Source organism: Streptopelia decaocto (genome assembly GCF_964273445.1).
Source record: "Streptopelia decaocto genome assembly, chromosome: Z".
Classification (NCBI taxonomy): Eukaryota; Metazoa; Chordata; class Aves; order Columbiformes; family Columbidae; genus Streptopelia; species Streptopelia decaocto.
This window is the reverse complement of record NC_138657.1, coordinates 42,409,642-42,423,870: the sequence shown is the minus strand read 5'-3', so window position 1 is coordinate 42,423,870 and position 14,229 is coordinate 42,409,642. Positions and strand designations below refer to the sequence as shown.

At 37.3% G+C, this 14,229-nt stretch overlaps 1 protein-coding gene across 11 annotated transcripts in view; it reads right to left on the bottom strand.

The window, feature by feature from the left end:
• The window catches only part of PPIP5K2 (diphosphoinositol pentakisphosphate kinase 2), a 59,667-nt gene that overhangs the window by 15,592 nt on the left and 29,846 nt on the right, over window positions 1-14,229 (bottom strand). For all 11 annotated transcript variants that reach the window (XM_082074330.1, XM_082074325.1, XM_082074332.1 and 8 more), the window contains 11 exons: window positions 13,765-13,850; window positions 12,961-13,086; window positions 12,733-12,854; window positions 9,125-9,307; window positions 7,012-7,153; window positions 5,690-5,913; window positions 4,007-4,134; window positions 3,715-3,829; window positions 1,129-1,236; window positions 926-1,042; window positions 106-279 (listed from right to left, as the gene is read on the bottom strand). In XM_082074330.1, the coding sequence (XP_081930456.1) occupies window positions 106-279; window positions 926-1,042; window positions 1,129-1,236; window positions 3,715-3,829; window positions 4,007-4,134; window positions 5,690-5,913; window positions 7,012-7,153; window positions 9,125-9,307; window positions 12,733-12,854; window positions 12,961-13,086; window positions 13,765-13,850 (1,525 nt within the window). The remainder of the gene's footprint in view (window positions 1-105; window positions 280-925; window positions 1,043-1,128; window positions 1,237-3,714; window positions 3,830-4,006; window positions 4,135-5,689; window positions 5,914-7,011; window positions 7,154-9,124; window positions 9,308-12,732; window positions 12,855-12,960; window positions 13,087-13,764; window positions 13,851-14,229) is intronic.

Below are 14,229 nucleotides of genomic sequence, written 5' to 3'. Positions count from 1 at the left end.
TACAACATCATACTGGTTCTGTGTAATCAAAAGCAGAATTATTATTTTTTAAGTAAACAAAAAATAATTTATGTGAAAGACATTATCTGGAACATAAACACTTACTTCAACGGAACCAATCTTCCTGGATCTTGGAAGGGGTGACTTTCTGTGTATATGAATTGGGTCTGATACCATTGGCTTGAACATCACTACTGACCGATCCGTTTCATCTCTTTTAGGAGCATGTGTCTCCTCATCACTATCATTTCTATGAGATGTTTTCTTTGAGCCTTCATTCTACAAACAATACACAATTCATTTTCAACAGCTTCATACCTTGCAACATGTAGACAGAGGCGGCTGCTCAATAACTCTTCAGCGCAAACATAAAGCAAGCCAATTTTAAAAATACAAGACGTAAATCACATCTTGTTGAACAAATTGCTTTACTTTAATAATGTCTGTGTATTTGCTTCTAACGAGCCACTGCATATGCTAGTGTAACCCTAACTAACCATATTGTTCAGCCAACGTATCTTCTCCAGTTTTCTGTTGACATAGTAATAAAATCCTGGCCCCACAAGTCAATAAATTCCAGCCAAGCTTTGCTTTCATTTATTTCTCAAAAAGCAGATGGTAACTCCACAGACCTGCCCATACATAAATGTGCCAAACTACCTTACTTTCATAAATAATTATTTCAGTTGCCAGAATATCATTGATGTGACACTGATGTTGATTTAACTTTTCTTACAATCAGTATTTCATATTTCTAGCAAAAATTCTGGCAAAGCCATAGAAGTCCAAATTATCTGTGTCCATTAAAAATGGAATAATACACTGGGACTGCCTATATTTTACCAGATATTTTTCTACCAAAATAAAAATATTTGTACTGTTTGCCTAACAATTTCCCAGTGGAAAGGAAAGGTGTGACCCTTACCTCTCTGGAGGCAGGTCTGTATCCATATCCAGCTGGCAAATTTTTATCTTCCTCACAGCCTTTGGCTCCTGGACTGAAGTGCAGCTCTACATGAAAACGTTCTTCCGAAGAAAGTTCCTGAAGGAAAGTGATTGAATAGGTTTATGCATTAATACATAGCTTAGTATTAGTTGTTTCTGAAGATATTTATCCATTTTAAATACCTTGTTTGGATCCTCATAAAGCATGATAACAATCTGCGTCATGTAATTGAGTTCATTTACAACATTTAAATAATCCATAGCTCGTTTCCATTGTTCATCTTTTGATTCCTTATGAAGGGAAAAAAAAAATCAACAAATAAAACCCAGCTATTTTATTTAAAAAAGACTAATTATTTATTTTTTTTCCTCATTTACATGGATTTTACATTCACAGCAGAAGTAAGAAGCTTTTCACAGAAAAGGAAAAAAAACAAAGAGACACAACCAGAAAAAAACCTCACTTAAAATTACTCATCAAATGAAAGAAAAGTGGAGATCAGAAGGTTTTGTATTTTATTTCATTTTATCTTTTGTGTTCTTTTGCTGATTATGATGTATGTCTTGTAGACAGAGGCGCTGCTTTAAACTCTTCTGATGGGAATTGATAATTTTGCAATAAACTGTTCTCAACTAGTATATTATGGAAAATGTGTCCAGACCTCACTCTACAAGTCAAACAGACACTCAAGGCTTCTAGTACATAAAGGAAAATCAACCATCACATCCCAAGCTACTTAAAAATGAATATTCACCTTTGTTAACCCTCTGGAAAAAAATACCTTTAGTAATCCACCAAGGAATCCAATCCACCAAGGAAACGTAAAAGTTTATCAGCCTAGAACTAGGTGTATCTGCTGTTGCACATGTCTCAGAGCTCCAGGATTAAAAATGCCTTTGCCATCAGTGAGTTTAGTTATCCACTACCAGAAGCCAGTTATGTCAATACAACCATTCCAAGAGTTAGTATATTAATCAAGGTCTATCTTACAAGCAGCCATGTAGGCTTTGTGGTACAGCATTTATGCTCTCCAAGACTTCAATTAAGTCATTTCTGAATCCAGAGACCTTGTCTTTTTTTGTCTTTGGTTTCAAAGCCAATCAGATGGAGAATAATGCATCACCTTCAAGGTATTCTACAACAGTATAGGAAAGTAAGACCATGCACCGAACAGGAGAAACTTTGCACTGCGTGAAGATTCCTTAAGTCAGGTAGGGAGATCTTGGCAATATGCTAATGGTGAAAAATAATCCAGTCCAAAAGGGAATTCAAGAGAACCCTGAATAGTAACTTAAACAAAAAGAGTTGGAAGAATTAAAGGTAATAACGTAAGACAAAAAAATGGATTATCTGCCCATTTCAAAACTCTTTGAGACCGTAAAATACACAGCTGAACATATCATAGAAACATTTTGGTTGAAAGAGACCCTCAAGATCATCAAGTCTACCATAACCTAACTCTGGCACTAAAAAGTGTCCCTAAGAAGCTCATCTACACGTCTTCTAAACCCCTCCAGGGATGGTGACTCCACCACTTCCCTGGGCAGCCTGTTCCAGTGACTGACAACACTTTCCATAAAGAAATTTTTTCCTAATATCCAATCTAAACCTCCCCTGACACAACTTGAGGCCATTTCCTCTTGTCCTATTGCTTCCTACTTGGGAAAAGAGACCAACACCCTCCATGCTACAACCTCCTGTCAGACAGTTGTAGACAGCAATAAGGTTTCCCCTCAGTCTCTTTTCTCCAGGCGAAACAAACCCAGCTCCCTCAGCTGCTCCTCATAAGACTTGTGCTCCAGACCCTTCACCAGCTTCGTTGCCCTTCTCTGAACTCTCTCCAGTACCTCAATGTCTTTCTTGCAGAGAGGCACCCAAAACTGAGCAGAGTATTCAAGGTGGTTTCTTGAAAGCACTGAGTACAGGGTGACAATCACTTGCCTAGTCATGTCTTTCATAAACCCATGCTGACTGGGCCTGATTGCTTGGTTATCTTGTATGTGCCACGTGATAGCACTCAGGATCATCTGTTCCATGACCTTCCTCAGTACTGAGTTCAGACTGACAGGCCTGGAATCACACAGATACTTCTTCCAGCCCTTCTTGTAGATGGGCATCACATTTGCCAGCTTCCAGTCAACTGAGACCTCCCTGGTCAGCCAATACTGCTGATAAATAATTGAAAGTGGCTTGGTGAGCACCTCCGCCAGCTCCCTCAAGTACCCTTGAATGAATCCGAACTGGCCCCATAGACCCATGGGTGTCTAAGTGGTGTAGCAGGTCACTACTACAGGCCCCTGGGATTATTGGGGCTTCATTCTGCTCTCTGTCCCTGTCTTCCGGCTCACAGGGCTGTGTACCTGGAGCAAACCTGGTCTTACTGTTAAAGACTGAGGCAAAGAAGGCATTTAGCACCTCAGCCTAACAATCATCCTCTGTCACTACCTTTACCCCAACATCCATCAGAGAATAGGGATTATCCTTAGCCTTCCTTTTGTTGCGGATGTATTTATAGAAACATTTTTTATTTTCTTTCACATGGAACTCAGCATTACTTCAAAGGGCATGCTGATTTCCACCAGTGTGCGCAACAGTAATTTGAAATATGTCTTTGCATATATAATAGGAAATCTAATGTTTGAAAAGGTGCAATAAATTTCAAAGCCACTTGAGAGAGTTAAGATTTCAATTGTTACAATTTTAGTAAGACATTTTTTTTGGTTCCTCTCAAAATATCAGAACTTCAATAGAAAAAGTGTTCAACTTACATCACATAAGGCACCATAACGAAGTGTGGATAACAGGGAGTGGACATGACTCTCGCTGGTGAAATACAGCCGTGTACGAACATGGCGTTCAGGGGACATAACACCCCTGGAGTAACTTGAAATAAAAGAATCTTATTAGATCATAATGAGTTGTGTCCCTATTTTAGAAATAGCAGTCAACAAATAAATAAATCGTACTTTTTAAAGTACTACGAGCTAGTAAGATATCTTCAATATGAAAGCTATGGAATATCTCCATTAGGAAAGTAATGTAACAATGTAAAAAACTTACAGAGGGTGAAGCTTATTTACAGTATCATCATCTTGAGTTCTCTGAAGGTCAGAACGGATTTTTCTAACTAGAGGAGTGCAGTAACCTTTGGCAATCTCTAGTTTCTCAGCCTTAGAAATACCATATTCCTGTGTAAGAATAAAATGACTTCTAAAATTCAGTTAAAGATTAAAAGGCCTTCTAATTGAAAGCTTGTCTATTAAAACCAATTAGTAATCTATTAGTTTACTCTGGCTGCTGTTTTGTGTAACTGTTTGTGTAACGTTTGTGTACACTGTTTTGTGTAACGTTTTTATTACGTTTGATTACTGGTGTCCTTTCAAGTAACAAGGGTATGCCTTTTTGCTGTTTAATTTGACAGAGTTTTTAATTCACTAGTTGAACCACAAAAGTGGATTCACCCTCTGGTATGATGATGCTCTTTTTCTTAAGCAAAACATGTGGGGAATTATTCCTCCTCCCTGCCCTGGATTTAGACATCTACGATGCATTTCATGTCAACTGATTTCAAGTAACTTTAAAAAAAAAAAAAAAGAAACACACCAAAAACCCAAAACCAGTCAATAAAGAGACACAGGCACATTATGTATTTAATACATCTATCTTAGGTTGGGGTAAACAGAAGATATCCTATTCACCTCAAATAATATTGAAATGGTAGTTAAATACAACTGGAAAGTACTATATCTGTTACAGCATTTACAATATCTAAAAATCTACTCTTCCAAAAGCTTCATACTCTGTGCTGCACAATATGAAAGTGCTCGCATCATTATGATGCGTCTTCCAGTCACACCAGAAAGGAACATAAGCACTTTTCCTTTGCAGTATGTAGGCTTATCACATTTTAAAAAATTTTTCTTCCTCCTCCATGTGTCCTAATTTTTACTTTCTCTTATGTAACACTATTAAAAATTTAAGCTTAAGAGGCCCACATAACACAACACATACTTAGTATTACTGCTCTTTTTGTACAAGGGAGTTAGAGAGATGGGGAGAGGAAGAAGTTTCTCACTGCATATGATACAGATAATATCTCTCTTACAACAATGCTCTGTAACTGCAGGGACACTTGGAGAAACGTTTAGTCTGTTCTGTCCTGTTATCACAAAGCAATTTAATGTTCTGCACCCTACAACATTTTAAAGCTAACAGGAGTATAACAGCCTCTTGTACGGAAGTTTAACTTGTCTGCTGGCCTGAAATTCTATGAAACTTGGCAGAAAGGTCTTTTTAAATTTAAATTGCTTAAAACAACTGAAATTAGATAAATTAGGATTAAAAGTGTCATTTGCAAAGAGTCTGAAAATCAAATTTCTAAAAGCAGGAAGAATGAAATTAAATGCAATTTCAGAATACACAGTTGTTCACAGAGGCTCCACTTAAATCTATGATGAATGACTGAGATGAACCATTTTAATACACTGCAGTAAGGGAAGCAGGTATGTTCACAGCTTAAATTGCTAGAGAAATTAACTTTGAACACAGCTTAATGAATTATGAAACAAGTTTTTCTTATAAAAAATAACTGGCTTTAACCAAAACACAGGAGGTAACATTAAAGGCTTCTATTACTGCAAAATACAGGAACCCTCAATAGAAAAGACAGGAGTAGACATTTTCACAAAATGTGAAAAGCATTTCTTCTACAATTTATCCTATTTAATAACTCAAAATGCTTACCTGAGGGATCACTATGTCAGCTAAAGCCTTTGAAAGCCTGTATAATTCCATTGTGTTTTCTAATTTTAAGGAGCCATTGTGCTGCACATCATATTTTATACAGTCGTAAATATCAGGTATTTTGCTAATATCATATCTTCCATTTTTTGTTTTAAAGTCCTTTTCCAGTTTGGCCCACCTGCGCAGCATCAGTTCTAATGTTTCACTGTGGTACAGCTGAATATCTGGATGGACACATATATCATATAAGTAATCAAGATCATACAAGGAACAAAAGGGAAATTTTAATGACATAGTAGTAACAGTTGAATACAGAGGGATAAAATGAATCAAATAAGTAAACTGCATTACTTCTAAGAGGGAACAGACATGCCTATGGCTAATTTTACCGCTGAAAGCATAACAATTACGTGATTACATCAAGATAGTAGAAAGCTTTGCTGCAGAAATGCACCGCTGGCCCTTTAAGCAAAACTACAGCACCAAAAATAAAGTATCCTACATCAAAGTTCATATATTAGAAAAAAAAAAAAACAACCAAAAAAAGCTGTAAGAAAATTCTAGGAGGGAGGAAGAGAAGTAGGTCAACATGTATGTTTTAGAACAGACCACATTTCCCATTTGTCTCTCTCTCTTGCATGTGTTAACAGCAAGAGGCAAGAGATCAGCAGAAAGGATGGATTATCCCCATTGCATGACAGGAGATTAGAGCAAATAGACAAAACCCCCTGATACTATATGCAGGTGACAATTGCACTGCTCAACCTCAGAACAGAGGCTGTTTGTATACTATACACAGCAGAGAACACTGACAGCAATTATTCCAGTATTCAGATAGTACCAAAATTTCCCTGTGGTCATTTCCAGATCTAGTTTTCCTGGGTCATTGGTTCACCAGCATTAATATTGAGCAGCATTCTATGCAGTACTAATACACATCATACAGCAAGCAACAGATCTTCAACAAAGACACATAAGTAATAAAAACGTACCTATGTAACTTAGCTTTAGTACCACCCGCTTTTCCCGTTACTTTTGTGGACTGTTGACTTTGAAATAATTAAGACAAGAATTTCTGCAAACATTTGAGGACTAGCCTGAACTTCTGAACACCACAAAAAGCCCTTAGCTGAAATATGGCCATGTGTTCCTCCCGCTTTTTACTCTAAAATTATGTATATGGAATCAGCCTGTGAAATCCCCTAAATTATTGTTGATTCAAGTTCTGCTAAAAACAAGTTTAATGAAGAAAAGTTATGCTACGATTCTCTCTCAGAGGTAAAGAAGAGAAACCAAATATAACTACAAAAATGGTTAAGTACCTGCAGACTTTGGATCTTCCATTCTTTGCCTGATCTGAGAGGTCAAACTCTGGATTAAGGAATAAACCTTGTCACACGTCTTCACAGGATTTTTAATAACCTGCATTGATTTTATCAGTGAGATGCTTCCAGATGGAGTAAGCTGCCATTTAAGATAAACACAGAATTATCTAAACAAACTGACTTCATTTGAAAAAAACAGGAAGATGGAACATATGAAAGATTCCAAGTATTGGAGAAAAAGCATTCTAGTAGGTTGCTATTAATTTTTGAAATAATTTCACAATTGTCTACTCCCTTTGAGGCATTAAGAAAATACACTAAAAGGCAGTAAGATTTACTAGAGATTCTAAGGCATCGAGAAAGTAATAGGCCAACTAATTCTATACAGTAAACGTATGCAGTTTCAGGAGTTCTTGAAACTTTTGTTCCAAGACAAGAAAATAGGAAAGATGTTTAAGACTTTGTATGTATGTAGCAAAAATTTCTATGTATGTAGCAACTTTCCGTAACTTCCTTCAATAACCATTGTATTCAAAAGTTTACAAAAAATTCTGTAAGAAATATTATTGTTAGGCTACATGCCTCACAAAATACTTTTTCTTCTAGAAAGTACCCTCCTTGGAAGGGTAACTGGAAGGAAGAACCAGATTTGCAATAGTAACTGATACATGAAAAAAAGTTTGTCTTTTCTTCGTTTACGTTTTGTTTCTATAGGACTGCAGTGCACAAAGAAGCCATTTACATGCACAAATATCAAGAATATACAAGATGTCCTTGAGGGCTGACTTAATTACAGAAACTGTAGAAGCTACAAATTATCACCAAGTTGAGTGTCACTAAAGCAATTCAGCCAATATCCATGTAAGTTAGGCTTAGCCTAATTTTTTCAGAAAATTCTGCATACAAAATTAAGCAACGAATGATATTAAGTAATAATTTATGTACACAAGACACATGCATATTTGCACTTTTCCCAGCTTCTTCAAATGCATAGGATAATTTGGATATGGAAAACTGCCCTCTACCTAGTAGTAAGCAGTTCCTACCTCCCTATTAAGACCAAGTAAATCAGTAGGAAAGGTTCTCTGGCACACATGCAAAAACTCTTATATTGTTTTCCCAAATCACAAGTTAAAAAGAAAAAAAACAAACCAAACCAAGAAAGTTATTATCACTTTATAATCTCAGTCACTTGCTGTGACTGTCTTAGAACAGTGTGCTCTATATAGTTCCAGCCACCTTTCAAATCCCATTATATAAATATAGCAAAAAGAAAGGGAAAAAAAATCCTTGTACCCTTTCACTTTTTCCAAGTACTGCTGAATCCACTGCTGTCAGTGGTTTGGATGATACTTTTGATCTATGTGTTTACACAAATCCACATAGAGTATATATGTAGGGTAGTAAAATTATTTTGCAATAACTTGCTCCTGATAACTTTTAGAAAACAGCAGTTTAAGCTTAAATCTCATTTGAGGACTTATATTTAGTTGTTACACCAGGCAGAGTAAGGGTAATTGGAAGAGCAAGAAGTTTCTTAACAATAACAAATATTGCTTACATTTAAAACCAGGAGCAATCATGTCTGTTCTGTACTAAGTCAGCATAAACTATATAAACATGCACTAAATTAATGTGTTAATGAGGCACTTCACTGATTGGAAAGCATTCTACTGGGTTTCAGCATCTTAGTATTCTTAGAGTTTAAAAATGGCCTTGTAGTAGATTAAATATTGAAACAACAGCATTAGGCAGGAAATACATTTTGTAATACCACACACTGTCAAAGTAAAGATTACAGAAAGTTTAAGCAATATAGTTTCATTTCTTGAATAATTACAATATTTTTAATGCAACAGTGAAAAATATTTACAAATGAGGTCCCTATCTACTCCTGTTTTAAAGTATGTAGCTATTCTGACTACTCAAATTGCATGACAGCTCAAAATATCTAATATTGCAATTGGTACACCTTAATTTGTAGTTCAAACTCCTTGAAAGCACACAATAAATTTTCAAAATAGACAGATAAAATCACTGCTCACTACTTTCACTAAAGAATTTGCATGGGTATTTATTTCATTTCATAGGAAACAAATCGTATGCTAACCTTATCGTAATCATCAGCAGTAAATTCTCTGTCTCTCTGGAGAATTTCATGAAGTCTTGCTTTAACACGATGCTGACAGCTGCTCAAAGAATCACTGTCACTGTCCAACAGACCATTCATATTAGCGCTTTTTACCATCTGGACAAGAATAGGAGTTAGCTCTCCCTCTAAGGCCAGTAGTCCCTGAATCAAATAATACAATTATTCAGGCAAACAGATGAACATGAGAATATAAGAGTAACTTAAAAAACAAACAAACAAACCCACAAAAAACACCTCACACACTAATTTAAATTCAAGATTTGCAGGCAATGCACATGTTTGCATAGCAGTGGCCTCCAAAATACCTCATTGGTATGCAGGATTGCTAGAGTTGGTGGAACACTGATGGTGACATGTTATAGAGTATGCTCCCCAGCACGAGCTGAAGTGACCCTAGCATCTCAGTGGTGCCAAGAATGCTCCTGGGAGGCCACAGCTGTTCAGGTCTTGGGTTGCAGGGAGTGCATGGTGCCTTCTCCCTGAGCCTGGGAATAATAGCAGCATGGCTTGCAGGGGCCATGCTCTGCTCAAGGCATTGAGTCAGCAGATAGTAGCTATGGGAAAAGTCAGCAAACTGAGTAGCATTTGGGAGGACAAATGGGAGAGAGCATCTTTGCAGAGACTCTATAGAGGCAAAAGCCCAAATCCTGTGTGGCACAGAAGGACAATCAAAGTCTGCAGTTGAACAACAGGCAAATGGAGACTTCTAAAATGGAGAACAGTGGAAACTTTTGTGACTTCTCTGGCAACAGAAGGGTTCTGGGATAAGAAATGAAATTGGGTGGTATCTCCTCAAGCCTGCTGTCCAAGGAGAAAGCAGGACAGATGGCTGAAAAACTTCTACACCAACACATGCAGCATGGAAACAAACAGGAGAAATAAGAAGTTTGAACACCTCCAGAGCTTTACATTTATTGAGATTACAAAGAAGTAGTAGAATAGTTCACACAAATGGAGTTTTGTTATAGCTAGATACAAGGCCTTTTGGAAGCCAGAAATAAAAGGAGGCAGAGTTGGGCTCTATAAGAAGGAGTAGCTTGAACATCATGACCTTTGCTTTCAAACCAGTGACAAGCAAGTTGAGATCATGTTTGTAAGGATCAGAGGACAAGAACAGGGCAACATCATAGTGGGCCTCTGCTACAGACCACCTGATTTAAAAGGGGAAATATATGAAGCCTTCTTAACACAACTGGAGAAAGCCTCCTGATTCCAGGCCCTGTTTTCCACAGGCATCCCTAGCCCTAGGTACCTCATGCATGGGCAATATTGCAGGGGACAAGCAATCCAGATTCCTGAAAAACACCCAGGACAATTCTTTGATACAGGTTACTGATGAGTTATCAAGCAGGAGCATTCCCCTGGACCTGCTATTCAGAAGTGTCAGGAATGTAGAGGTTATTGGCATTCTTGGTAGTTGAAACCTGATATTATGACAAAACCTCGGAGAAGTGAACAAGACAAATAATTGCATTAGATGCATTAGATCCCCAAGCAGACTTTAGCTTGTTCAAGAAATCCTATGGAGGAATGTCCTGAAGGACAAAGGTGCCTCAGACAGCTGGATTATCTCCAAAGACAACTTCCTCAAAGCACAAGAGTGGTCCACTCTGACACATGCAAAGTCATGCAGAAGGTCAGCATGAACAAAAAAGGAACATATAAAAGGTGGAAGCAGTGCTGGGCTACTTGGGAAGAACAGAGACATGACCTGAAGATGATGGGTGGAATTAAAAACCCGGAGAGGCTGTGGAGTCTCCATTCCTAGAGATACTCAGAACTTGATCGGATAATGATTCTGAGCAACCTCATCCAAACTGGCTCTGTACTCTGTGGAGCTGGAGCAGATGACCTATGGAGGCTCCTTGAAAGCTAAACCTCTCTATCACTCTGTATTATTACTGAGACTCATTCACCTAAGAAGTATTTATGTAACATTTGCACTGTCTGTGTCCTCTTACACAATTAAAAGATCTGTATCACTGAAATGAGGAAATAAGTGAATATATTATTAACAAGTGGAAGATTGATGCATGCAAAGGGTTGTTTGGGAACAGGAGCTGAAGCAGAATTTGTCTAGGATGAAGAGCGGTAAAAGAATACTTCGGCAAGCATTACAGATGTAGGAAGTTCCAAATTATGTGTTTTACATTAATGGATCCTATAAATTCATGTTTGTAATGAAAAAAAAAAGTTCATGCTTTTTAAACATCACCACAAAAATTTTATACTTTCACACCAAAGATACATGTAAAAAGGTATTTCTATAAAGTGCCAAGATGCAGTATAGCTACTACGTCTTACTTATTAGTTATCTATTTTGATAGGCCCAAAGTAAAAAGTCTCCTGTAATAATTTTAAGAAACTACTTCTACTACTTCAGAAAAAAGCATGAATGTATAGTCTGTGCAAAATCCCATTAAAATATATGCATTTAATTTAAGTCCACACTTGTAATAGCTTCAAACTCTCTAATTTCTTCTACAGAGTTACAAATCAATGAAATATACTTCCAATGAAAACTGTTGCCTTTCGAACTCCAAATTTTCTAGTCCAAATCACTGAGGTAACTGAAAATTGCAATTTTTGCTCATGTAAAATGAATACATTATCTCAAATCAGTTCTAATGCCTGTGCTTCAGCCAATACACACACTCTCTGTCACAGAAATCCAACAAAATTTGAGGAAAGTAAGCCCTAAACAAAAAAGCAATGTGCAAATTCAAAATGTTGCCAAACACATTGTGATCTACATCAAAAGAAGCATGACCAGAAGGTCAAGGGAGGTGATTCTTCTCCTTACCTCACACCTGTGAGGCCTGGAGGCATCCAGCTCTGAGGTCCCCAGCATAAGAAAAACATCGACCTGCTTGAGCAGGTCCAGGGGAGGGCCACAACAATGATCAACGGGCTGGAGCACCTCTCCTATGGAGAAAGGCTCAGCCTGGAGAAAGTTCCAGGGAGACCTTATAGCAGCCTTACAGTACTTAAAAGGGGCTTATAACAAAGATGGGGACAAACATTTTAGCAGGGCCTTTTGTGATACAGCAAGGGGTAACATTTTTAAACTAAAAGAAGGTAGATTCAGATTAGATATTCTTTACTGTGAGGGTGGTGAGACACTGGAACAGGCTGCCCAGAGAAGTGGTGAATGTTGCCTCCCTGGAAGTGTTCAAGGCCAGGCTGGATGAAGCTTGAGCAATCTGATCTAGTGGAAGATGCCCCTGCCTATGGCAGAAGGACTGGAACTAGATCATCTTTAGGGTCTGTTCAAACCCAAACCATTCTATGATTTTGGTGGTTATCACTGGAATGGACTAAGGTATATTGCCAGGGCTGTATAATTAAAATGTCTGCATCTGCTCAAAGAATTCCAAACGCTTGGCACATTGGATGCTTTTTCACATTGAACTAAACGGTTTTCGAAAATACGTTTATTTTAAAACACAGCCGCATTATACACTGTGGACTCCAATAAACCATAAATCTCCCCCAGTCTTCAAAAGAAAAAGCAAACTTGAGAACATCAGTATTTTTTAAATTGAAAATATAGTTTTGCATTTTACCTTTGCAAAAGCTGCTGCAGTCATCTGAACACGTCCCTCATCAGAAGCGTAGATTTTGAGATCATGTCGGTAAGTGCTATGTAATCTAAGTAAACCACATCCAGGAAATCCAGCATAATCTCCTACCAAACAAACATTTTGCTCAAACTCTCATTTTTACACTGGATTATCTTCAAGGGGGATTTATGCCATTCAACACATTTTTAAAATTGTTATTACTTTTTTTACCTTGTCCACCTGGATACATACACCTGAAAGCCCTTCCAAGCTCTTCTGCTTGAACCCTGCCTGCAGGGGTTAATTCTCCTCCCCATTTTAGAACCAGAAGCAGTGATGGCTCATTTCTTCTACTATCTAATTGTACACAGAGAGAGGAATTTAGTTGTGAAGCATATTATAAATCTTTTGTGTTTTTATGCATATGAACAAAAATATCTGGACTATGCAGGGCTTCAGTAAAGGATCTCTTCAACATTATGAACCTTTAATAGCATTCTAACATTAAGAAAACATTGAACGGGAGAACGAAATGGACACTTAAACAGGGAAACCTGAAGTAGCTAAACTACATAGAAAACATTGAGTGAAGAATATTTAGCATGAAATTTGAAGCAAAAAGTAGACTGAGAAAGAAATATTAAAACAAATTGGTTTCTAAATACCCTAGAGTTACTTCAGTCAACAACCACAGGTCAAAGATCAAAAAAGCTTATAAAAGTTTTAAAGATAACAGCAAATGTTGCATAGGATTCTCTCATTCTGGCCCCAAAACACCATTTTGGGTGAATCACTGAAGCTTCTTTTTACCCTAATTTTCTGTTACAAAAAAAGCAGTGTTAGAACACAAATCTACTACATCATCTTAGGTGTACAATTCAGCAGATTGAGAGACTGTATATCTTCCAACAATACAAATATTCATTCAAAACACTATATTTCTTCTTCTTAACGTCAAGACATGTTATATTGCTAGTCCATGACTGTTTAAACACACATGACATTCAGCGATTAGTTGCAAAAGTAATACAATACCTTCCTCTTCACTGGAAGTCTTTGGGCAACCATGAGGAAGATACGTTAACTGAACTTTGCGATTTATGCCTGAAAAATGCCCATACCTGAAGCAGGAACCAGGGAAGGTGAGAGAGCAACAGAGAGAGAAAAACATTTTAAATATTTTCGACCAAATCTGCCATGTTCCTCTAACAGCAAATAATAAATCTATGCTGGTCATTGACTTGTGCATTTGACCACCATTTATTGAAGCAGTGCTTAGAACAAACCTAATTCAGCAAGCACAAAATGACTACAGAAGTATCGACCATTCCATAATAAAACACTGGAAAATACTGTATCTTTTTCTGACAACGCTAAACAGAAAACTGATTTATAAAAAGCATTTGCAGACTGCACAAGTAATTTATCTGTTTAGATCCACAACAAAAGTGCCTATCAGTATCCAGAATCTGATCTGGCAGTGTAGATCTACTACCACTT